The 25,044-nt window shown below is 36.3% G+C and overlaps 4 protein-coding genes across 7 annotated transcripts; 2 read left to right on the top strand and 2 right to left on the bottom strand.

The window, feature by feature from the left end:
* The first annotated feature begins 407 nt into the window (after positions 1 to 407).
* On the top strand, positions 408 to 8,685 carry LOC117132771. Of its 4 annotated transcripts, none has more exons than XM_033287748.1 (6): positions 408 to 2,018; positions 2,090 to 2,794; positions 3,000 to 3,385; positions 3,464 to 3,545; positions 3,628 to 4,159; positions 8,377 to 8,685. In XM_033287748.1, the coding sequence occupies exons 1-6, from the start codon at positions 1,140 to 1,142 to the stop codon at positions 8,535 to 8,537; spliced, it is 2,745 nt and encodes a 914-aa protein (XP_033143639.1). In that variant the 5' UTR covers positions 408 to 1,139; the 3' UTR covers positions 8,538 to 8,685. The 4 variants fall into 4 exon arrangements, with proteins under 4 accessions (XP_033143639.1, XP_033143638.1, XP_033143640.1 ...); XM_033287749.1 differs by having other exon boundaries at positions 409 to 2,018; positions 3,628 to 3,767; positions 8,291 to 8,685; XM_033287753.1 differs by having other exon boundaries at positions 409 to 2,018; positions 3,628 to 3,952; positions 7,388 to 8,526.
* Positions 8,686 to 9,836: 1,151 nt separating this feature from the next.
* Positions 9,837 to 11,222, bottom strand: LOC103862844 (acyl carrier protein 4, chloroplastic). Its single transcript, XM_009140549.3, has 4 exons — positions 10,966 to 11,222; positions 10,491 to 10,577; positions 10,277 to 10,399; positions 9,837 to 10,184 (listed from the first exon to the last, which is right to left on the bottom strand). The coding sequence occupies exons 1-4, from the start codon at positions 11,032 to 11,034 to the stop codon at positions 10,053 to 10,055; spliced, it is 411 nt and encodes a 136-aa protein (XP_009138797.1). The 5' UTR covers positions 11,035 to 11,222; the 3' UTR covers positions 9,837 to 10,052.
* A 427-nt stretch (positions 11,223 to 11,649) lies between these two features.
* On the bottom strand, positions 11,650 to 14,480 carry LOC103862835 (CASP-like protein 1F1). The gene is made up of 3 exons (XM_009140539.3): positions 12,712 to 14,480; positions 12,166 to 12,280; positions 11,650 to 12,072 (listed from the first exon to the last, which is right to left on the bottom strand). The coding sequence occupies exons 1-3, from the start codon at positions 12,888 to 12,890 to the stop codon at positions 11,857 to 11,859; spliced, it is 510 nt and encodes a 169-aa protein (XP_009138787.1). The 5' UTR covers positions 12,891 to 14,480; the 3' UTR covers positions 11,650 to 11,856.
* A 5,290-nt stretch (positions 14,481 to 19,770) lies between these two features.
* Positions 19,771 to 21,979, top strand: LOC108870616. Its single transcript, XM_018656122.2, has 2 exons — positions 19,771 to 20,207; positions 20,277 to 21,979. Exons 1-2 carry the CDS (start codon positions 19,829 to 19,831, stop codon positions 20,822 to 20,824), a joined length of 927 nt encoding a protein of 308 aa, XP_018511638.2. The 5' UTR covers positions 19,771 to 19,828; the 3' UTR covers positions 20,825 to 21,979.
* The last annotated feature ends 3,065 nt before the right edge of the window (positions 21,980 to 25,044 follow it).

The following is a 25,044-nucleotide window of genomic DNA, read 5'->3' as shown; positions in this document are numbered from 1 at the left end:
TTTTCAAAATTATATATAATGTTTTTATTTTTTTTATAAAATGGTAATGTTACATTATGGAGATAAGTCATTTTTTTAAGTGAAAAATGGTAATCTTACATATGTTTAATATAGTTTTTCTATTTTTTATGCTGTATGTTTACATATTATTTATAATTTTCGAAAATTAGTAAAACTATATTTTATGTCACGTGTCATCTTTCAGAAGAAGTTTTTTTTTGCTGATGTGGACGCTCTATGGAGCCTCAAAAGGTCCCTTTTATTAGTAGAGAATTTATAATTTTCGAAAATTAGTAAAACTATATTTTATGTCACGTGTCATCTTTCGGAAGAAGTTTTTTTTTGCTGATGTGGATGCTCTATGGAGCCTCAAAAGGTCCCTTTTATTAGTAGAGATTAGACTAATTTTTTCGAAAATGGCAGTAATGCCCTTAAAATTGTAATTTTTTAAAAAGATAAATAATGAGTTCGACAATCGGGATCGATCGATCCAGATTTACAAGTTACAGTGGATCGATCGATCCCGATAATTATTCAGAACAAAAAAAACGCGAAATATATACTGATCGACCTGGTCCATTTCACTCGATCGGCGAAGGTCGATTCCGTACAGATCGACCGATCCACTAAGAATAGATCGATCGATCCCGTGCCCAGGAAAGAATCCCAAATCGATTTTTTTGGTTTTGTATGATTATATCCGGGTTGATTCCCACTTGATTTGAACCGACCAAGCATGATTTCAACTTTTTAAGCTCGATTTCTCTGGGACAAAACCCTTAATTTCCCATTCACGAACAAAGGGAGAGAAAATCAAATTCTCACCCAAAGTTCATTAACCCTAACTCACTCAATTCTCTGATTTGGACGATTATTTGGCCTAACTCATACAATTTCGTGAGCTTTTTACGAATCTATCACTCTTTAGTTCGTTCTGCAAAGGTATGAAACTCTATCTCCACTTCTTTTTAGAGTTTGAAATTAGAAAGGTAAAAGGTAGATTTTTGAGTTAGTTAAGATATTTAGACTTCAATCATGTGTTAAGGTGATGATTAGAGAAGATTTTGTACACAATCATGGTTTAAATCATATTTTCGGGATAGATTTAGGGATTTTAGGTTTTTGTTATTAATAGATATATGTTGTATTGTTTTCAAATTTCAGGTATGGAGTTGGAGTTGCCTAATCGTTTATACGGTGAGGGATTGGAACCTCAGGTTAAGAAGATTAATAACAGCTGCCGACTAAAACTTCTCGAGTTGCTAAAAGAAAAAATGGAACCAGAATTCGATGAAGTTATGAAAGATCCCATTTTTTCACAGATTATGGTTATCCAGAAGAATGATCTGAAGTTTTCGGCGAGGTTGGTACACTCTTTTTTGTGTAAGGAGTTGATGACAAGCAAGAGACATGAGAAGTGGTTCACTTTCGCTAGGAGACCTCTGCGTTTTGGATTGCAAGAGTATCATGCTGTCACTGGTCTGAAAGTGAAGCGAGAGAATAACAGTGGGCTAGTGACATGGAAAGACGATAATGGTTTTTGGAGCAAGCAGATAAAGACAAATGGAAAAATAAATTTGCAGATCATAAAAAAGAAGCATTTGGAAGAGAGCAATACCTGGACTTGGGTTGATAGGGTGAGACTGATATATCTTTGCGTTATTATGGGTGTGGTGATGGGAAAGGATGAGAAGGTGAATATCCCGCATCTGTACATGAAGTTGGCGATGGATTTGGAGAAGCTTCGGAATTATCCATGGGGTCTGTATTCGTTTGATTTCCTTCTGAAGCAAATTGATAAAACAAGGCATAAATTAGAGCAGAAAGAGGGGTATCTGATGGAAGGATTCTTGTTTGGTTTCCAAATTTGGATAATGGAAGCTGTTCCTGCTTTAGGAGAGATTTGTGGCACAAAAGTCAGTAAAGATTTTACAGGTCCACTGTGTGGTAATTGGAGAGGATGTGCAAAATGTTCTTATGAAGATATCATTGGCGTTGAGAACTTATTCCCAGAAAACGTATGCAAATTTATTTTCAAATTAAAATATTTATTGTTTTGTTCACTTTACTAATGATTTGATTGATGTAGGGAATTTTGCATTCATTCATGGAATCCCACATAGATGGAGTGGTCCTTTTGGCAACTGATTTTGTACAGAAGGATGAGAAGAAAGATGAAAGAGTAGATCGTATTTTAGATATGATCAATAGTAAACATGATTGGAACAATCATGTTTGGGGAGTAAAAGAAGGTACGAACTCTGAATTTGAGGAATCTGGCGAAGAGAAAGGAGAGGATCAAACAGCTGATACTGAGAGAGGTGAAAATAGTCATGTTGCAGGGAATGTTGATGGCACAGCTGATGTTTCGGGAAGAAACAAGAGAAAGCATGCAGACCGAGGAGCAGAGTCAAGGAAAAAGAATGTTTTGTGCCACCTAGCTGCTTCATCAAAAGGAAATATTGACACAGATATGAAAAATTTCTTGGAGGATCTGGTACAAGCTTCTTTTACTGCTTTTGGGGAGAAATTCTGTCAGCAGTTCTCGGACAGGTTGGGTAAGATTGAGACTGAGGTTACACAACTCAGGACAGCTTCAGAGAGAACTGAGCAATTTGAGACCGTTGTAACCGACAGATTGGGGAAAATTGAGGCTGAGGTTACACAGCTCAGGACAAGTTTAGTGGTGACTGAATTGGTGGGAAAGAGTGATCAAGCAAGCGGTCCTAGCTTGACCAAAATCAACAGTGGTCCTAGCACCAGCAAAAAAGGAACTGCTCCAACAAAGAAAAAGGTAACTACTAAGAGAAAGAGTTAAAAGATGTTGAAAGCTTGGAACTAGGCGATGGAATGTAGGTCTTTGAAGCTAGGTTTGATGTAATATGTATTTGGAAGTTTGTATGTTTATTATGGATTTCGAACTTGGCGTTTATGTCTATTCTCTATTTTGAACATGAAACTTGTATGTGTAATTTGTAATTGTACGTGTTTGTCAACAGGCTGTAAAAAACCAAGAGTTAAAGACTGCTGATTCGTGTGTCAATTTACCTCGTGCAAAAGTTACTCAATCATCAGCTAGTGATCTTCGTATGGGTACACAAGAGTTTTTGGAAAGTTGCATGAAGAACCTTCCATTAGACACATTTGTGAAAGGTTTGAATCCTTCTCAAGCTAAAGTCGAAGATTCATTGGATTGGTTGGAACTTCCTAAATCATTGAAGAAGCCAACAGATTCATTGGAACTTCAAAAATCATTGAAGAAGCCAGCGGTCCGATTAGATGACCGAGATATAGAGCTAGACGGCGAAAATTTCCCTGATCGCTGCTTGGTGTTTGTGCATCCTACAGATTTTAAGAAGATGCAGGACTGGCAAGATACACGAACGTATGTTATTCCTTTGTATATATCATTCGGTTGATTTTCTTAATAATTGACATCTCTACCATTGTATTTTGTTTACAGAGCTATACAGATTGGTCCTTCTATGTTAGACGGTGATCTAGCCGGACGTATTATGTCTGCCAGCAGTTGGCTTAAAAACTACGTAAGCATTCGACTGGTTATTTCTATAAAATGTTACCTATTATATTACTGTATACATTACAGATTTGTCTTCGTTTTTGCAGGAAATTGATGCTATAATGTATGTTTTCCGGGAAAGAACAACATTGAAACGATGGAACGTAGATCGTGTTGCTTTCATGACATGCGTCTTCAGCGACCTCATTGCTAAGGATTACCAGAATTTCTGTAAGGGAATTAAAAAATACACTATGGATCCATTACTACTGCAATACGGTAAAGGTGAACTGCCTTCCCATGGAAGAACACAAATGTTGTGGAATGTCGATGTGGATCGGATGTACGTTCCTGTCTGGGTCAATTGCAACCATTGGATTGCTTTATGCATCAGTTTTGTGACTAGGAATATCCAGGTGTTTGACTGCGGGGGTAAAAAAAAAATCAAGGAAGTGGAAGCTTTCGCGCAGCTTATTCCTCGGATTGTCAAGGCCGTGCAGTCATTGACAATACAGAAGCATCTCCACATCACTCCGTACAATGTTTCCTATGTACCTATGAGTGGTCTTAACCGACTTCAATGTCATTGTGGTGTGTACACTATAAAACACATCGAATGCCACGTGCTTGGGTTGGACATATTTATGGTGAATGATGAGAACATCTGGGGAGCTCGGATAAAGATTATGTGGGATCTATGGGAAGCAGCTAATGATCTAGAACTGATTGAGAGAATGTCAAAGTATGAACCTATTAAGTGTAGTAAGCCTGCCGAGTATGTTGAGATTGATGATTTATGATTTATTGTTGGTTATGCTTTTTTAAACTTATTTTGTAATGATTTTAGGAGTTTGTGTTTTAATGGTTTTTTTCTATATACAGTACTTGATCTTACAAAATAAAAGACAACATTAACAATTGCGAATCCGGTAAATCTAAGTATATCGATCGATCTGTTCCATTACGCTCGTTTGGCAAAGCCTGATCAGGGTTCGGGATCGATCGATCTGTCTTTCGGATCGATCGATCCCGAACCCTGAGCATTATGCAGAACAAACACAAAACGCGCAGCATCTTTTGATCGACCTGTTCCAGTACGGTCGTTCGGCAAAGCTCGATCGCTTTCAGATCGATCGATCTGTCTTTCGGATCGATCGATCCCGTACCCTGAGCATTATGCAGAACAAACAGAAAACGCGCAGCATCTTTTGATCGACCTGTTCCAGTACGCTCGTTCGGCAAAGCTCGATCGCTTTCAGATCGATCGATCTGTATTTCGGATCGATCGATCCCGTACCCTGATAAGTCTATTTTATGGTTTTCATCGGTTAAATCCGGTTTAATACCCACTTAAATTGAACCGGAATAACACGATTTTACTCATAAAATCGTGATTGTGAGATCAAAACCTCACTTTTATCTTCTTCCCCAATTTTTCTTGAGAGAATGGAATCAAAACCCCCTTCACAAATCCTATCTCTCTCGATTTAACTCCGATTTGGACGATTCTTGAGCCTAACCCACACGATTTCGTGAGATAATTCCGAATCTACCACTCTTTCGGTCGATCTGTGAAGGTATGAAACTCTATCTCTACTTTTATAGTTCGAAATTTAAATAGCAAAAAGTGAAATTTTAGTGTTTTTAAGTCGTTTTGGCTTAAATCGTGTGTTAGGGTGATGATTAGTGACGATTTTCCATATAGCTCTTGCCTTAATTCGTAGTTTTAAGTTTGATTTAAAAATTTAGGGTTACTTATTTTATAAAAAAATTCCGAAAATTGGGAATTAATAGAGTGAGATTACTGATGCTGTAATGTTAGTTGTTGAGTTGCATAGGTGTTGAATCATTGTCCATGTCAATTTACTCAGTTTTACATTTGAGAACTCATTTGTAAAGGTTTGTGTGCAGAAAATGGTAAAAAAAGGACTACCGAAAAAGACCAAGGAAACAGCTGCTTCGACCTCGGCGCAGCCCGAAAGTGATGAGCCTCGGGAAGCAGCCCCTTGGCCTCGTGACCCATTGACTCCATTCTCTAAACTCCCTACAATTCATAACCGACAAATCTCAAGTAAGAAGGAGTTGAGAGAACTTGCATCCTACGCACACCGCGATTACTATGCTGGTTGGAGTGATTACCACTGCATTCTATACAATGGTTTGCAGCGGATGAGATTTAAACCAACAAAGTTCATCTGCGATTACACTACAAAGGAGTTGGGAATTGTGCGGGATGTCAAAAAGATGTGGAAAAACATGGGACTTGGGACTCTTGGCTACAATCCACAACCATTATATCCAGACTTGGTTATACAGTTTCTCTCTTCAGTTGAGTTGCACTACAAGTCCGAGGTAAACAAAGTTGCTAGCGAAGGTAAACTTACATTCCTATGTAGAGGACTGCTTTATGAGATGTCTATACACGAGCTGTGTATACTATTCGGATTTGAGACCCGACATGAGGCATGCTCTTTACCCAAGTTCCCTTGTGCTTACTTGTTGTGGAGCCAGATTGCAGACAGTTCTTATGTATCTCGGGAAGCTAAACTTGCAATGCTCAGAAACCCGGTCTTGCGAGTGGTAGCAAAATATCTGGGTCATCTTCTACTAGGAAAATCAGAAGCAGGATCAGTTACTGAAGATGAAGCGCAGCTTATTCACTACGGGCTGCCATTAGCTCTCAGGCCGACGTATGGTGTTGCAGATGAACCTCCAGCAGAGCTTTCGGTAAACATGGGAGCATTGTTTGCTCAGATGTTGTTTGAAAGGAAGTTTAGGGGTCTTCGTCCTCTTGACAGGAAGCCTTTGGATGAGTCTATTGGCAGTCTACTTACTCGGATCTTCATGCACCATGGTATTGATCTTTCGGATACTCCTTGTGTGGATACGGTTGACAGATTTGATGCCCAGTTCTTCCTAAACACCAAGATCCTTCATTCTGGTACAATTTACCGTTTTACCATGCCTGATGGGACAATCCTTCACTGCAAGCTTCCACAACCCGCTATCACATCTCTGACGTCTGTGGAGAACATGGAATTCAAGCCTCCTGCTGAAGTTCTTTACACGCCTCCTCCACCAGCTTCAAAACGTCGTCGTGGTTCTTCTTCTTCTGGTCCTGCACAGACACAATGTGAGGATGACACCATTCCGGATATCTCAGTCGATCATACTCCAAACCCTTCTATGGAGTATTTGTTACCACCATATACTGGTCAGTTTGATTCTGGAGCACCACCATTAGATGGTACACAGCAGCAGCAGTTCGCATGGACTGCCGATACATTAATCAAGCTCTCGACGATGATGCAGACTGTGTGGGGTGCACTCGCAAAGATTAGATGTCCACCTACTCCTTCCTGCTGCCGCGCTCCAAAGACTTCAGAGGCAGCTGATATGACTAGAGACGACGCAGAAAATGAACCATCTGATGAAGCAACCGATGAAGAGCGAGGTTCACGCCTCCATAGGAGCAGACGAGCACCAGGACAGAGTAGGAGCTGCAGTCCTGACGACCACCAATGATCAGTATCAGTTATATCTTTCCATTGTATTCCACCGGTTTTTTAAGTTTTCTGCGCATTTCGAATTCGGATCTCGATTGTTTGCATGTTTTATTAGTCCAGTTTGGATCATAACTTTGATTAATTATATAACCTATGGTAAGTTATCATTCTATTAATTATAGTCATGTAGGAGAGGATAAATGGAGGTTTTTATCATATTCTTTCTATTTTGCTGAGTTAAATTCGGTTCATATATGGGATCGATCGTTCCAAAGGGCAACCGATCGTTCCATATTGCGGATCGATCGGTCCGAATTTCGATCGATCGGTCGGGACGAGATCGAGCTTTGCCGATCGAGAGAACTATACCAGGTCGATCAAAAGATTGTCCGTGTTTTTGTTTGTTTTGCATATTGATCAGGATCGACCAATGGATCGACCGTTCAATATACAGATCGATCGATCCACACTTCGTGGACATCACAGTTTGTTTAAGGGATTGATTGAATCAGATCTCCTAACCAAGTTAATACGGCATGAAGATTAAACAAAGTCCTCCCAAACTGAAACAAAGTTACTAATATTCAAGCAAATATAATCTGAAAAACTGAAACAAAGTTGTCACAAACAGAAACAAAGTTACTAGAAATCAAGCAAAAGAAGTTTGTTAAAATTTCACTAAATTGTGAAGAACACAGCCAACAAATCCACTATATTGGCATCTTGCAAGTTGCTCTATTATGACCACCAAGACCACATCTACTGCACTTACGAGACTGACCCCCCTGTGATCCTTGTGATGATCGGATTTTGTCTTCAACAGTTTCATATCTGCGTTTTCTATTTCTTCCAAGAGATCTTCTTGTCTCAGGCGGTAGCACTTCAGAATTTTCCACAACTTGTGGGACAGACCAACCATCTTCAGGAACTGAAATGGGATTTATGCTTTCTTGATAAGCTTCTCTCCAAGCTCCCGTGGTATACAAAAAATCAGTCAATGTATATGGTTCTCTACCAACAAAGAAACCAGCTTTTATTGCGTGTCTACAAGGGATTTTCGAGAGGTCGTACTTCCCACAAGAACAAGTCCGTTTGTCCAAATCAACAAAGCAGTCAATTGTATCGCCTTTAACAAGCAGCTGGCTATCGGTTACAGGGTAAACTGCGAAAGTTTTCCCCTTTCCAATTCTCCTATCAATCTTTTCCTCCACATCTATGGTCAAACGGTGGGTGTGCTTTGAAATCAACTTCTTACGCTTAAAAAACCAACGTGTCAGCATTTCTCTAATACTGTCCAACAAAGGAATTACGGGAAACTCTCTCGGCGAACGCAACGCAGAATTTATCGACTCTGCAGGATTGTTTGTCCTAATGTCATACCTGTATCCATGAAATTGACATCTAGCCCACTTTCTGACATCTGCTTCCATAAGATACGTTCCAATTGCTGGACTGATATTGCAAACATGAGCAAACGTCTTCTTGAAATCAACCACTCTATAAGCCTTTGAAGCCTTAGAAATCAACCCAGCTAATCCCTTCCCCTTGAAATATGATATCACATTATTCAACAAATGATGAATACAGATACCGTGTCTCGCTAGGGGATACACTTTCTCCACTGCCTTCGCTATTGACACTTGTCTATCCGAAATAAAAGCCAAACCATTATCATCAGCAACAACAACTTTTAATTCTCTCATAAACCATTCCCAAGACTGCTCATTCTCAGAGTCTACTATCCCAAATGCAATAGGATATAAATTTGAATTTCCATCTATAGCAGTTGCAACCAGTAGCACCCCTTTGAATTTACTCTTCAAGAATGTTCCATCGACAACAATGACACGCCTCATGACTGTGTTAAAGCCTCTGATCGATTGACCAAACGCTATAAACAGATATCGAAATCTACCATCGACGTCAGTCTTGTAAGAGGAATGTGTACCCGGATTGGCCTCTCGCAGCATGTGCAAATATTTTGGTATTTTCCCATAACTTTCCTCTGGAATACCTCTAACAGCGTTGACTGCATTATAGTAAATCTGTAGAAGTCGGTTTCTACATGTTTTAGAATTAGATTAATGTGTAGATTTTGATTTCTAAGAATTGTAGAATGCTAGGTTAAGCGCGGAATGTGTATTCTACATATTTGTAGAATACTCCTATTTACGTAGATCACGTATTCTAAACATTGTAGATTCAATGAAAAAAGTAGATTTCGTTTTCTACTTCGTAGAATGTCATTTCTACTTTTTTTAGAACATAATCTGAAATTTATAATTATAACTTTTTTATAACTGGAAAATATACCATTAAGTTCATATAGGTATTTTAACAAATGTTACTATTTTTCCAAATTTTTTTTGTTTGTAAAACTATTTATTAAAATTATTTTCATAAATATTAAAGGGTATTATAGGAAAATATGACACAAAATATAGATTAGTCTAAAGGGACATAGTTACTATTTTTTTGCTCTAAAAAAACAGTTTTCCCTAGTTTTAATATATCCCATAGTTTATATACTTTTTGAATGATCAAGAGGTTTTGGATCCTTGAAACTCTTTAAACTCAAACTTTGTAATTTAACTCGTTGGAGAATAGATCCCTTCCAATCAAATTTGAATCTGTGACTTATAATTTAAGAGTTTTAATCACTAAACCAATTCGTCTTTGGTCATAGTCCCCCATATACTACCATAGTAGTTCGTTACCAGAAATCAACTCTCCTTTTTCAATCTCTGAGGAAAGTTAGCTACAACTAACAAAAGCCATGTCATATGAATAGAAAAGCTAAATTCATGTGGTAGCGACACAAAAACACATTTATATATTCGTCATAAAAGACCAATCATTGCCAATGAATCAATCTCAACGTACCAATCAAAGTTTTCTCATAGTCAATATCCAATCTCAACTTCCACAAGAAGAAAAACAAAATGACATACGGTCTAATTAAATGCTCTTAAACCAAGAAAGGTCTATAGGAAAAGAAAGCCGGTTTGTGTTAAACCGGGGAGAGTTTAGGCCGCAGGTTTCTTCTGAACAAGATCCTCAATCAAATCAGCCGCCTCTTGAATCGTCGTAATGTTCTGAGCATCAGCTTCCTCCACGCTTATGTTAAACTTTTCCTCCAAAGCCATCACTATCTCCACCTGCATCCATATTCACCAAACGTTACTAAATGACTAACATATTTGTAACATCACATTTATATACGAAACAGAGAGAGAGTATTATAACATACTGTGTCAAGAGAATCTGCGCCAAGAGCAGAGAATTTGGACTCAGCAGTGAGCGCAGTGTCAGCGGACAAAGCTAACTGCTCCTTTACAATGTCACTAACTTTCTGCACTGTCTCTGGTTTTGCCTGAATGTACCATGCTCACATGTTAAAAATCAACTTATTACATTTTTATCATAAATATTCAATTTTAGCTTCAAACAAATGATTTGCTTACTGCGCAACTGATTTGAAGACGAAGGCTCTTTGAAGACTGGAAACGACCAAAGGAGATAGACTGAAAAGTCGAGGCTTTCCTTAACACCTGATGATTAAGCTAATTGCGTTATATTATGATTTTGAATATTATTAAAAACAAAAACTCAAGATGGGGTCAAGTATCTACTCCCTCCGTTTTTCAATATAAGTCGCTTTAGAGAAACTTTTTTGTTACAAATTATATGTCGTTTTCGGTTTTTTATGTAACATTTATTAATAATTAATGTTGTCTGACCAATGATAATATATCTTCTATTTTTCTATTGGTTGAATTGTAGTTAGGTAAATAATTAATGATGTTTTTGTTTCGAAAATATAAGAAACTAATGATTTTCTTAATCTATGTGCATAGCTTTAAAATGATTTATATTAAAAAACGGAGGAAGTATTATTAAGTTTAATGACAAACAGTAGATGTGTATATGTAAAGTCACCTGAGAGATTCTAGTTGATTGTATGGAGGGAGCTTTGAAGCTTAGAGAAGTGGCTGACAAGGAAGCCATTGAAATAGATGAAGCTTAGTATACAGGTCAGAGACAGAAAACAATGGCTTCTCCTATTGCAAACTCAAGTTGGATAAGGTGTAATCTCTTTAAGAAGATAATTGTTTTTGAGGCAGTGGTGGACGTGGATACGGCGTCGTCTCTAAGAGACGCAAAAGCACATTTCTCTTGTTTTGTGGCCTAGGTTTGTTCTTGCGGATTCAGGCCTATCTTCGGCACATGTTGCTATGGGTCCCACATTTGTCAAGTGAGTTTTGTCACGTTTTGCAACTAAGGCCCAAATCGAAATGCAAGTTACTTCAACGGGCCCTTATTGGTCTTGTCCGCACCATGTTTAGATTTTCAGGAGAGATCCATTGATGATAATGTTTTTCGGGAATATATATTTTCTTTTTCTTTTCTTTTGATGATTCTGGTATTCAGATGTCCTCCAAATAGACCCGACCGTCTAACGAAGCTGAACTGGAAGCTGAACTGGAGAGCTAGGAAAAATAATTCACTCCATTTTAACTGAAGGTGGCCGAGACCCAAATTTAGGTGACGGAACTCATAACCATGAGTCTTTTACCACCAAGCCACAAACGCACGGTTAATATATTTTTTGAATTCTCAAAATTTATCTAAAAAAACTTATATTAGGAGTAGAGTATCAGTAAAGTAAAATAAAATAAAAACAAATAGTTAACGGAATAATACACGGACTCAACTCAATACAATTTCTTTATGTAATCATTCATCTTAGAAAATCTAAGTATATAAAAAAGATTGAAGAATCTTAAGAATATTAGAAATTGTATAATATAAAATGTAAAGAAAATAGTTTCAGTGATGACGAGCAGCGGAGGCAGTTAGGACAGTAAGGATGAACAAGAGGAGAAAAGAGGCAAAGGAAAAAGCGAGTGAGAGAGTCCCACGATTGCAGTAACCATGTACATAACCGCAGATCGGAAGCCAACCGGCGTGTGTGTTACCGTACTTTCCAATGTAACCCTCCGATGTGGCCGCAGAGAAAGCTGACATCGCTGTCAACGTCGCAAGCTATACAATATTTCCAGACCCATATCAAAACGTACGATCATATGTCTAATTTCCCTATCAAATATTCAGATTGAAAAATTGGATAGTAATTACCAAATCAAAAAAGAAGAGTGCAAAAACAAGTCCTCGGTTACGGACAGCTAAACAAGCCCATACGAGCGTGAACAATGTCAAGGCGGAGATAGCTATATCCGCGTACACCAAATACCTGCGAAACGTAACAAAGGTTACATACTTTCATTGCATGCATGTCCTCATCGCTCGATCTCTTAATTTATTGTAACAATCAGTGTTGTGTTTACAAATGGTAATGGTTTTGCCGTTTTAGATACTATTAATCACGAGACAAATCAATGGTTTAAAGATAAGCGACATGTGGATGAATGAGACATGAAAAACTTAAGAATGAATTTATTTTAGATACATTCCTACGTCTTAGTAGAGGGATATTTCTCTTTTTCAGTTTTTTTTTTGCAATTTTTTTCCTACCAAAATCTGTGAATTATTTCTCCTACGTACTTTTTTAATGTGAATTAGTGAAATTTCATGACGCAGATTGATGTTCCTTAATTCCATCATCTTTTATTTCACTAATTAGATCAGTATGTGCACCTTGATGAAATGAGCAATAGAGAGTACCTAAAGGCTGATGAGTCGCTGTATTTAGCCTCAAAAGCAATGCCATAAACAGAGGCAACTTCATGGTTAGTAATCATGAGCCCCATGGAGGCCAATGCGGTGCCAATGACTAACACTCTCATCGACACTTGAACCGCAAGATTCATTGACGGCGTTCTTTTCCCTCCATTGTCTCCCATTATTAGTCAGATTCAAGCTTTTTACTTTCCTTATTGATTGTTACAAAGATCAAAACCAAAAGGACAAATAAGACAAATATATAGTTGGCGGTGTTGTTATTTGCTGCGGTGTAAGATCCCAAAATTCAACGAAGACAAGAGAAGGAGAAGAGAAAGTGGGTTGGAAAAGAAGAGATCGACAGAGGCAGATAATTTAAAGGAAAATAGCATGTGGGTGAGATTGCGAAACAAGATATTTGAGGAGGTTGGATGATCGAATCCTCTGTCTAAACAGATGGGCACTTTCTGTTTGAATACATTTAGTAACACATCTTTGTTTACAGACTTGATTTTTAATAGTAGTTGGTCTTATGGATAATTAACAACAATTAAGATCAGATTTGGTGAAGAAAACAACTAAGATCACAAATTCTTTTTAGAAGCTAAAAATAAAATCCTTGGGCCATCCAAATAAGGACATAATTCAAATTTTTGTTACCTATTTGTTGATATTTCATAAAATGTAACATATTTTATTATTTATAACAAATTTGATTAGTAATAACTAATCTTTGTAAATTTATTTAGATCAAATTGTGTAATATGTTTTTCTGGTAAAATATTTGATTTTTTATTATTCTTCAGCAATTTGATTTTTATCAGATGCTTTTGTTAAACACCTTAAATTTAACATGTGAGAAAAATAAAAATTAATACGTGAGGTTGATAGGAATTGTGTAATTTCTCTTTATTTTTCTGATCTAAACATTCATTTATAGAGTTAAAGATAGTTAATCATCCTGAGAAAGAAAGTTTGATAGCAAGCACAGAGCTGATTTGTCAGAGAATCAGTCTAGGCACAGAAGAAGAACATATAAAATCAAAGGAGCAGCCTATATATGACGCTGGTGGACTAGTCTTTCAACTCAGCAACATTTTCATTAGTCATGAGAAGGATGATGAAGTTTTTTCGAATCAAATAAGCAGCTAAAGGATCGAACACAAGAAAAACTGCACGCATCTACCCTTTTTTTTTGTTGAGAAAAACATGCATGCATATAACTTATACATGTTTTATAGTACTCCATCTGTTCCCGAAAGAAGGATTTTCTAGAGTATTCACGCATATTAAGGAAACAATTAATTTCTTATAATTAATTTTTACAATTAATTTCTTACAATTGAATTTATTATTTATTTTACTATACATTTTTCAATAAATATCAACCAATAATATTCAACCAATTCAAATATTTTCAATTAATGTTTCTTAAAAGTATACAACTTTTCAACATTAACTATACATTGCCAAAATATTAATCCCTTTGTTCTAAAAAGTCTATCTTAGGGCATTTCCAACCCCACTTAATTTTTTCCTCTAAAATAGAGTAAAAGTGAAAATAGAGTAAGGATTGCTCCAACCCAACTCTAAATCTCACTTCATAATAGAGTTTACTTCATTTATGGAATAAACTATTTTTTGTTTGTTCATCACTCCATTATGGAGTGAAAAATAGAGTAGGGTTGGAGCATTTTTACTTCATTTTTATATTTACTCCATTTTGAAGAAAAAAATGGAGAATTACATTGGAGATGCTCTTAATGGAACGGTGGGAGTATTATTTTGTTATTTCATATTTTATATCTTATAAAAAAAAGTTAATAAGCATTTGCCAAATTATATTATGTTTTTAAAATAAAAAGGTAAAAATAAATAAAAATAGTAGTAATTGAAAAAACATATTTTTAATATTTCTAACGCCGTTACCAAAACACTAAATTCTAAATCATAAATATTAAACTCTAAACCCATGGGTAAACCCTAAACTCTTGGATAAACCATAAATCCTAGGGATTAGGATTTATCGAATGATTTAGAGTTTATGATTAATGGTTTAATGTTCTTAAGATTTAGTGTTTAGTTGTTATGATTTAGTATTTAAGATTTATCCAAGGGTTTAGGGTTTAACCAAGGGTTTAAGGTTTAGTTGTTAAAATCTTTTTAAAAATCTTTTTTTCTTTTTTGCAACTACTACTATTTTTACCTTTTTTATTTTAAAAACATAATATAATTTGATAAATAATTAATTTTTTGTTTTTTTTAAGAATATAAAATATGAAATAACAAAATAGTATTTGTGGGTGAACCGAAGAAACATGCTTACAAAGACAACTTATATACAGTACTTGTCCGTAAAGAATAAAACGTGTACATATTATGGTCAGACGTTACTCTCTAGATGAGAGTGGATTTTGCTCATCCAGTTTTTATGTAAAAGAAACAAACTCAGCTTTCTGAAAACGAAGCTGATACCAAGGGGACTTGCCAGAAATTGACGAACGTATCAACATCAGGTGATGCATTCGAACCTAATTTGTTTTGGTCCGAAATCTGACTCGCGCCTTATTAGTTTTCTTGTACGACATTGATAAAATTACTAGGAAAGACATTTTGCTAGGAGATAACGAGCAGCGGATTCAAATGATGATTTGAACCAATCTTTTTGGTCTACTGGCAAGGGGGTTCCAACTGAAGCTTCTGCACTAGGTTCGAGATATTGGCCACCTTTTCTCATTTTAAATGGATTTAATCGTCCATACATATTCGGATACAAAGTTTTGTGGAATTAATTTTTGGGCCTAAATTTTTTTATGATCCCAACAATTATAAAAAATAATAAATGATGATTTGAGCATCAAGTTAATAACTCCACAAGGGTATTTATCAAAAATTCCTTTTTGCTTAATTTATTTATTTCACAAATCATTATTCCTCCATATTTTATTTATTAAAACAAAATTTATCATATTTATGTATATACGTACAAATGGTCATATTTATGTAGTGCTCACGTCAAACTTTTGTAATGATACTTGATAGATTTTAGTTGTTATTACGTTTTAAAACTAGAAAAGTTGACATATTTAAAAGATTACAAATTTAATTAACGTATTTAAATTTAAAACGATCAACATTTTAGTTTTTTTTCTCTTTTAAATTGAAGTCGATTTTTTTTATTAATTTATTACAGAATTTATAGATATATGTTTACAAGCCTAAATGAATGAATAGAACTAAATGCAATTAAAATAACATGACTTAATCTAATTAGAACCAAAAATAAATCATAATTTATGCCAAAAATCATAATTTAGCTGAGAAGAATAGATATAAGCCACTTTGCCTAAAAATAACTTAAACAATTTAAATTAATGCTTGAAACTATATATTTAATCAAAATAACAATATAATATAATTTAACATAATATTTTAACTATTTTAAAACATATAAATTTTAAAATTAAAATTATTAATAAATAAAAGAAAAATCAATCAATCATAATAATTTGCTATTTTATAAGTATTATACCCGTATACACTAAAGAATCACCTAGTTCTTCTATGAGGTTGATTGTTTGTCGTTTCTAAAATGGTTTTTGGTTTTTGATTTTTTAACAACTATTTTTTTACCCATCAAGATTTTCGGAAAATAGATTCCCTAAAATTTATGAAAACCAGATTTTCAAATAAATATCTTTTTTTTAACGCTGATTTATTATGATCTTACAATTATGATATAGGAAAGATTACATAGACGATTCGACAACCGACAATACTACCTGCCTTATGAAGACTTACGCCTAACTGCATCACCTAAGCCGTCCTAGTCCTATGAAGATCCACATTTTAAATAAATATCTACTTCTAAGCAAAAACAAAAAACCACATTTTCTGGTTTCCTTAAGCAATGTGCGTGACTTTTTTGTTTTTTTTTGTTTTCTATTTTTATTGAAATATTAATATTTCTATATCTATGCATTAATATAGTATAAATAAAAAAAAAGATATTAGTGATAATATCGTAACTATTCCAAAAACCAAAAACTAAAAAACCAAAATCCAACGTTACCAACTTACCTATGAAATGCATAAACACCAAATCATATATTTTCATTTATTCTACAATAAATATTATACAAATTAATAATGGTGTCAACATAATATTTTTTCATTTTCTAAAAAAAAATCAACATTTGTATATTTGAAAATATGATTTTAGTTAAAAATAAAAAAATGTACTTCATGTTATATATATTAACCTAATATAAATTTTGACTTTTCATCTTGTTCTTATTTAATAATTTGTGTTTAAGAGATGTTTACTATCTAATGTAAATGTGTTCTAGATGTGATATAATGAAATATTGATAATAATAATAATAATAATAATAATAATAATAATAATAATAATAATAATAATAATAATATGTTTTATAGTGTCCAGAAAGTTATAAAGTGACTTAATGTGGTTAAAACAAATATTGCAATATTTTATTTATATTTTTATAAATTATATATATTAACTGAGGATTTATAATTTTAATGTGACTATATTTTCATAAGATTTTTTAAAACATATTTAATATCCTATCAAATTTTTTTTATTTTTGGAACTGTCTAACTCAAGCGAGTAAAATTTATTTATTCTTGTAGCTATTAATCTATTGAAGATTAATTTATAGGGTTTTACTGTATTTCCTAGTTATATATTTTTATTTTATTCAATCATTCGAGTCTTTACATCACTTAAATAAAAATTAACACTTAATTATGATTTTATTCTTGTTTTTCTAAAACATAAACAAATTTATTAAATACAATTGCAGAAAGTCAGAACCAAAAAGAAAATAATTTGAGATCCTCCAAAAAATATCAAAATCACTAGTAAAAATCTATCGCATAGCCACTGTAGTGCCACTTAAAAACCGTGGCTATTTAAAAGAAGCCACGATACCGCCACGTAAAAGCCACGAGACGTAAAAAGCCACGGTAAAATTAAGAAAGCCACGACCCAGTCACGAAACAAAGCGTGGCAACTAAAAGCCACGGAACCGTTACGAAATTTTCGTGGCTGTATAAATTAGCCACGAATTTGCCACTAATAAAACGTGGCACCATTTTGTTTTTTTGTGCCGACATCAAAAAGGAAGTGTTACGTCCAATCGTTTGACGAAATGGGATCTAGCCACGGTTGTTTCATGGCTGTTTCGTGGCTATACATGCTTTTTGAGTCTTTATTCTGGTTATGGCAGAGAAATATTCGTTTGGCAATGATATTTTAAGAGAGCCACGAAAATTTCGTGGCCTGGTCGTGGCTATGTCGTATCATATATACGCTTCATAACCGTGACATTTAGAACTTTTGTTCTTCTCTCAAATTTTCAGAACAAAATGTCTTTCTACTTTCAATCTAGAGAATGGATGGATCAAAGAATTGATCCTGAGAGTAATCAGGTTTCTGAAATATTTCTTGGAGGTGTTGATGCATTTATTCAATTTGCGTGTAATCAAGAAGATTACAAAGAAAGAGAAACTTTGTTGTGTCCGTGTGCTCGATGCAAAAATGTGAAGCAACGTGAAGCAAGAGTTGTCGCACGACATCTATTCTTGTACGGTTTCAAGGGAAATTATTATTTTTGGACGAGTCATGGAGAGAAATTCAACGATCTTGGTGAGAGTTCTGGGGCGAATCATTCGACGGGTGAAGAAGAAATGTTAGAGACTCCTATTTGGAATGCTTATGAAGATCACCACCTGAATATTCCAGAGGTACCCGCAGACATTGCGCCAGCTTACATGCCGGAAGCTATAGAAGAGACAGACATGGCACAACCCTATCATGATAGTGTTTTTGAAGCATTTGAAGCAGCGACTCAACCTCTCTACGAAGGATGTGCAGAAGGAATTTCTCAGTTGTCTCTTGCTTCGCGGATGATGAAAGTGAAGACAGATTATAATCTACCAGAAGCTTGTGTAGATGAGATATCTGAAGTATTTAAAAACATACTTCCGCAGCCAAATAAAGCTCCAGCAACATATTACGAGACAAAGAAACTGACACGGTCGCTTGGGTTACCCTTACAGAAGATTGACGTATGTGTGAAGAACTGTATGTTATTTTGGAAGGGAGACGATGCGAAGTTGGTCAGTTGTCGGTTTTGTGGAGAAGATCGCTACTACCCGAAGAACGGAAAAGGTAAAAACAAACCGAAACAGAGAATGTTTTACCTCCCAATAGCAGATCGTCTGAAACGTCTATACCAACTTGACAGCTTCCAATATGCGGTGGCATAAGGAACATGTAACTCCGGAAGGAGAAATACATCATCCATCTGATGCCATAGCGTGGAAACACTTCGGTGAGTTATATCCTGGATTTGCTGCTGAAAGCCGGAACATTTATCTATGCTTATCAACGGATGGGTTTAATCCGATTGGTATGAATGGCGAAGCACATTCCCTTTGGCCAGTTATTGTAACTCCATACAATTTGCCTCCGGGAATGTGTATGAAAAGAGAATTCTTATACCTTTCGGTGCTAATTCCCGGACCCAAACATCCAAGAAAAAGCTTAGATATTTACCTTCAGCCGCTGATTGAAGAGTTACAGAGTTTATGGAAAGATGGAGTGGAGGCATATGATATTTCAAGGAAAGAAAGATTCATAATGCGAGCAGTGTTGATGTGGACGATAAGCGATTTTCCAGCGTATGGGATGCTTTCAGGTTGGACGACACATGGTCGGTTATCGTGTCCATATTGTCAAGATGAGACAGGTGCGTTCTGGTTACGTAATGGACGGAAACATAGTTGGTTTGATTGCCACAGAAGATTTTTAGATGAAGATCATCCTTACAGGAGAAACACTCAAGCATTTACACGGGGAAAAACAGTTGTGGATCCTCCTCCACCATGGTTGACGGGAGAAGAAATATTGCGTGAGAGGATAAATAATATAAAAGGTTTATCAAAGTCCGTTGAATGTGGAGGGAATGGACATGATAATCCATCCAAGACAATATCTGAATACGGAGTTACTCACAATTGGGTTAAGAAGAGTATTTTCTGGGAGTTGCCGTATTGGGAAACTCATCTTCTTCGGCATAACCTTGATTTCATGCACATTGAGAAAAACTTCTTCGATAACCTCACGAACACATTGTTAAATGCTCCTGGAAAGACAAAAGACAACGTCAAAAGCAGATTGGATCTTCCAGGTCTATGCAAAAGGCGTGATTTAGAGATGAAAGAGGATGGAACGATGCCCGTGCCAATATTCAGGCTGTCAAATGCGGCTAAGCGAGAATTCCTTCTGTGGCTGAAAAATGATATAAAATTCCCCGATGGATATTCCTCCAAATTTAGTCGATGTATTGACGAAAGCAATTTAAAGCTACATGGACTGAAAAGTCATGATTGTCATGTCATTATGCAACGACTCTATCCATTTGCATTCGCGGAACTTCTTCCAAAAAATGTTCATACGGCAATTAGAGGTATTTATTTTTTATATTATCTTAATAATTACTATGATTGATGTTATAACTTTAATGTTTTGTTTACAGATATTGCCCTCTTTTTCCGAGATATCTCTTCGAGGATTTTGAAAGAATCAGATATTGGTCTTTTAAAGGCAAATATCGGTGTGAAGCTTTGTAACTTGGAAAAGATTTTTCCTCCATCGTTCTTCGATGTTATGCAACATCTTCTTGTGCACCTTCCAGATGAGGTAGCCTTAGGTGGGCCCGTCCATTTTAGGTGGATGTATGTATTTGAAAGATACATGTACCATTTGAAGAAGATGGTCAGAAACAAAGCACGCATTGCGGGTTCGATAGTTGCACAATGGATAAACGAGGAGATTTCAAGAGCATCCTCAAATTATTTTGGTCATCCTGAGATCATGAGCATTCCAGAAGGTCCAAATGATATTCGTTTCTCATACAATTATCCGGATGTACCACCTTTGTTTTACCACGAAGGGAGAATCAGTGGTCAATGCTCAACTGGTTGGTTAAATGATAAAGATAACACCGTTCTTCAGACATTTATGATGCTCAACTGTGAAACATTTGCTCCATATGAAAGGTACCTTAATATTATGAAAATATAATATAAATACATATTTCTAGTTACATAACTAATATTTTAAATGTGTGCAGGATGTTTGAAGAATATATGACACGGAGTATTCCTGATATTACTCAAGTTGCAATGCAAAAAGCGAAAGACACCAACTTTGCAGAGTGGTGCAAAGACTATGTGAGTTTTTGTTTTAATATTATCAAGTTCCACAATTTATTTATTTTATGATGTAATTTATAACAATGTTATTCTATTGCAGATTAATGATGCGACTCAGTTTTACACATTTCCTATGTGGATGTTGGATTTTGTACAAGGTCCTAGGCGCAATTATAGGTCTTGGCCAATATATCACACCCGGGGATACACTTTCCACACACATAACCACGGTCAAAATAGAAAAACTCAACATTATGGTGTTTGTGTTCCTGGAACCAATGAGACAGACTACTATGGCCTCATACAGGAGATTATGATGGTGGAGTATCATGGTGATGTTGGCTTGAAGGTCATGATTTTTAAATGTTCGTGGTTTGACACCACGGAAAATCGCGGTATGAGAATACATCCATCTGGTTTTGTTGATGTCTCACCACGAAGACAATATGCAAAATATGATCCTTTTGTATTACCTGGTAAGTGAAATATATATGTGCTTGAGATTTAATGTTTGATGAAAATCCATAATTTTAAACTTCGATGTTATTGTATCATGACCAGGTAATTGTGATCAAGCATGTTTTATTTCTTATCCACGGGTACGCCGACATTCTGCCGATGATTGGTGGGCATGCGCAAAAATTATTCCTCGAGGAATCCGAGAAACGTCCGAAATTGCTTTAACTGCGTGGCAGGATGATAGACGTGACCAAGTTGCAGAAAGTTCATTGTTACGGGTGGAAACACATGTTGTTGACGATGTTTCTGATTATGATCTTGTCCCGGTGAATCCTCCAAACGATGAATATGTATCAGATGTTGAGGTACAATCAGACGGTGATTCAGAGTAGTCAAATATATGCTTAAGGTTGTAAAATATGTTATAAGGTTTGTAAAATATGTTGTAAGGTTGTAAAATATGTTATAAGGTTTGTAAAATATGTTGTGAGATTGTTGGAAAAATTATATTATGTAAAATATATGAATGTAATATATGAATGTATGAAGGGTTTGAATTGTAGTTGTTGTATGGGTATAAGGTTTGATGGAAAAGAGTTTGGGTTTTAGGGATTGTGCTTTAGGGGTTGGGTGTTTGTGGTTACGCGTTTTTAGATAGAGCCACGGTTTATTTGTGGCTGTTTCGTGGCTATAAGGAAAATAGAAAAAACCAATTGGTTTGGCTCGAATTTTTTTTGGTTTCCCGCGAGATATTACATATTGCCACTGTAATTGCGTGGCTATATCGTGGCTATGCCAAAATTTTGGTAAACCAATTGGATTGGCTCCAATTGATTTGGTTTTGGCTCCAATTGTTTTTAATTTCGCGGTTCAGTGCCACGGTTTAGCCATTGATTTTTCGTGGCTTTAGAAAAGGGTTTAATAATTCAGTTTTCTTCTTTCTTCTCAACACTTAGAGAAAAAAAGACAAACTCTCTCTCTCGACTCGCGACGGAACAGTTCTTCTCCTCTCCGTTTCTTGTGTCACCGTCTCCGGTTCAATCTCGCCGTCTCCGATTCAATTCGCCGTCTCCGATTCCATCTCCCACCTCTCATGGTAACCCTCTCTCTTTCTCTTCTCCTTTCTCGGAGATGAAACCCTTCGATTCTCGATTCGATATGATGTTTTAGGGTTTTCGATCTAGGGTTTCGATTTCTCTCTGTCTTGTTTGATTGGTTGTTACATGTCTACTCTCTGTTTCGATCTAGGGTTTTGTTTATTTTAGAGTATCGATTAGGGGTTTTGTCTGTCTACTTTCTGTTTCGATTAGGGGTTTTGTCTGTCTACTTTCTGTTCTTCGTTTAGATTTGTCTTTCTCTCTTTCTTGACTCTAAAGATGTGTTCTTGTTGGTTTTTTACAGATGAACTCAACAAGAGCACCTGGAACACAAGCTGCGTCTCCTCCTATGCCTCCGGGTGCTACTCGACCCGTTGTTTACCATGCTGCGTCTCCTCCTATGCCTCCGGGTGCTACTGGACCCGCTGTTTACCATGCTGGGTCACCTCCTATGCCTCCTGGTGCTACTGGAGCCGCTCCAAACCATGCTGCTTCCTCATCTCGTTCCAACAGCTACCCGCAGATGACCCTTAATGCGATGCTCAACTCACCTGCTAGGCTCTCACAGCCACATCTCCATCCTGATAAGCCGAATGGAGCTTTATGGTAAGATCACTTCCTCATCTTTGAATGTTTCTGTTATTTGAATTGGGTCTTTGATTGGTTAGGATTGTTTCTGTTAGGATTGTTTTGTGAAATTTTAGGTAGGATTTTGTCATAGTCTTGTTTCAGTTACTGATGTTTGTTATCATCTTAGGTTTGGTATTGACCCATGTATCCATGCTTTCATCCGTGCAACTTGGCAAGGATACTACATGGGTCCTTGGAAGAGTTGGAATAAGGTGCCTGAGGAAAGGAAGGATTCCTGGTGGCAAACGTTTGTGGTAATCAAAAATTTCATTTTTTTTTTAAATCTCTTACTGTTATTATTTCCTGTTTCTAAACCTCTTACTGTTTTGTTTTTTGTTGTAGCAAAATTTCTACTGGGAGCCTCAATTTAATGATTTGGTCTACGGTCTGTGGAAGAAGGAAACGATGACAACCGTTGGTGAAAGGATTAGTAAGAAGAAGAGGCAACACAAGAAGCCAAAGTACATCAATGATAGCGACTGGACACTGCTTCTGGAGTATTGGGCGACTGATGAAGCTAAAAAGAAAAGCAAGAAGGCTGCTAAAAGCCGCAAGGCTGATCCTGTGGGTAAAGGGTGCCACAAGCATAATGCAGGCCCTAGGTGTTTTGCAAGGATAGCGTATAACATGGTATCTTCCATGTCTGTACTATAAATAATTTTTTTTCTAATCTGTCTTCCTAATTTCTTTTTTTTGCAGACGCAAGCCTCTGGTGAACCACCATCCTACACTGCCCTTGTCAGGGAGACACACTCCCGACCAGATGGGACTTTTGTGGACTATCGGGCTGAAGAACTGGTAACTCAGGCCGAGATGGAAGCCACACAGCTCTCTAACACTGAAGGATCACCAGGGAGTCCAAGTGCATCATCTGCTCCTTCTCGCCTCATGTTAAACAAGGCTTATCTGAAGGTATGATAGCTTAACATTTTTATTCTCAGACACTTTTAATCTTCTGTTCTGTTTTGACAATTGCATTACATGTGTTACCTGAGTTGATCAAATAGCCTTATGTTAGTTTCTGTTTGCTCTTGCTTGGTTTTGAATATTTTTCCATTTCTCTTGACAGAATGCTAAGAGTAAGAGGGGATATGTTTACGGACTGGGCAGTGAACAATTCAGGGAGCATGCGCCTTCTTCACGCGTCCCCAATGGTATTGCCCGCAACCTGGACCTGGAGATGCGTGTGGGCGGTCTTGAGACAACCCTCCAAAGTGTCACTTCTGATGTTGCTGGGGTGAAACAGGACGTCTCAGACATGAGGCAGGACTTTGCAGCAACAAGGAAAGCAATCAATCAGCTCCTCCAAACACTTAGGCCCCCGCAAGCACCTACTGGACAGACTTCTGATCATCAGGCTCAAGCACCAACTGGTCAGCCTAATCCTCTCAATGGCATTTAGAAGTTGGTACTTTATTTTATAACCTCTTTTGTAACAAGGTCTTTTGATAGTCTTCTTAGACTCAAAACTTTTAACCTTGTCTTATGTAACTTTTTATGAATGTTGAACCTTGACTATTTTGTATATTAAGCTCTGTGTTTATTGAATGTGCAATTTTAATAATTTGAATGAATCTCTAATATGAAAATTGGCTAATTAAAACTAATCAAACCGAATGTTTTTCAAAACAGTGGATACTATAAATGTTGAATCTTAGTAGCTAAATCGTGGCTATAATAACCACTGAAAAACAGTTTTAAACCGTGGCTAATAGTGCCACGTCGAATAAGTGGCAGTATCGTGGCTATTATAGCCACTAGCAATAGCCACGTCTTAATATTATATCGTGGCTATTATAGCCACTAGCAATAGCCACGTCTTAATATTATATCGTGGCTATTATAGCCACGAAAACGCGCGTGGTAATAACGTGGCTACTAGCCACGAAAAGCCACGCTTATT

The sequence above is a fragment of the Brassica rapa genome, chromosome A01 (assembly GCF_000309985.2).
Source record: "Brassica rapa cultivar Chiifu-401-42 chromosome A01, CAAS_Brap_v3.01, whole genome shotgun sequence".
Taxonomy (NCBI): domain Eukaryota; kingdom Viridiplantae; phylum Streptophyta; class Magnoliopsida; order Brassicales; family Brassicaceae; genus Brassica; species Brassica rapa.
This window is presented reverse-complemented; position numbering and strand designations above follow the sequence as displayed.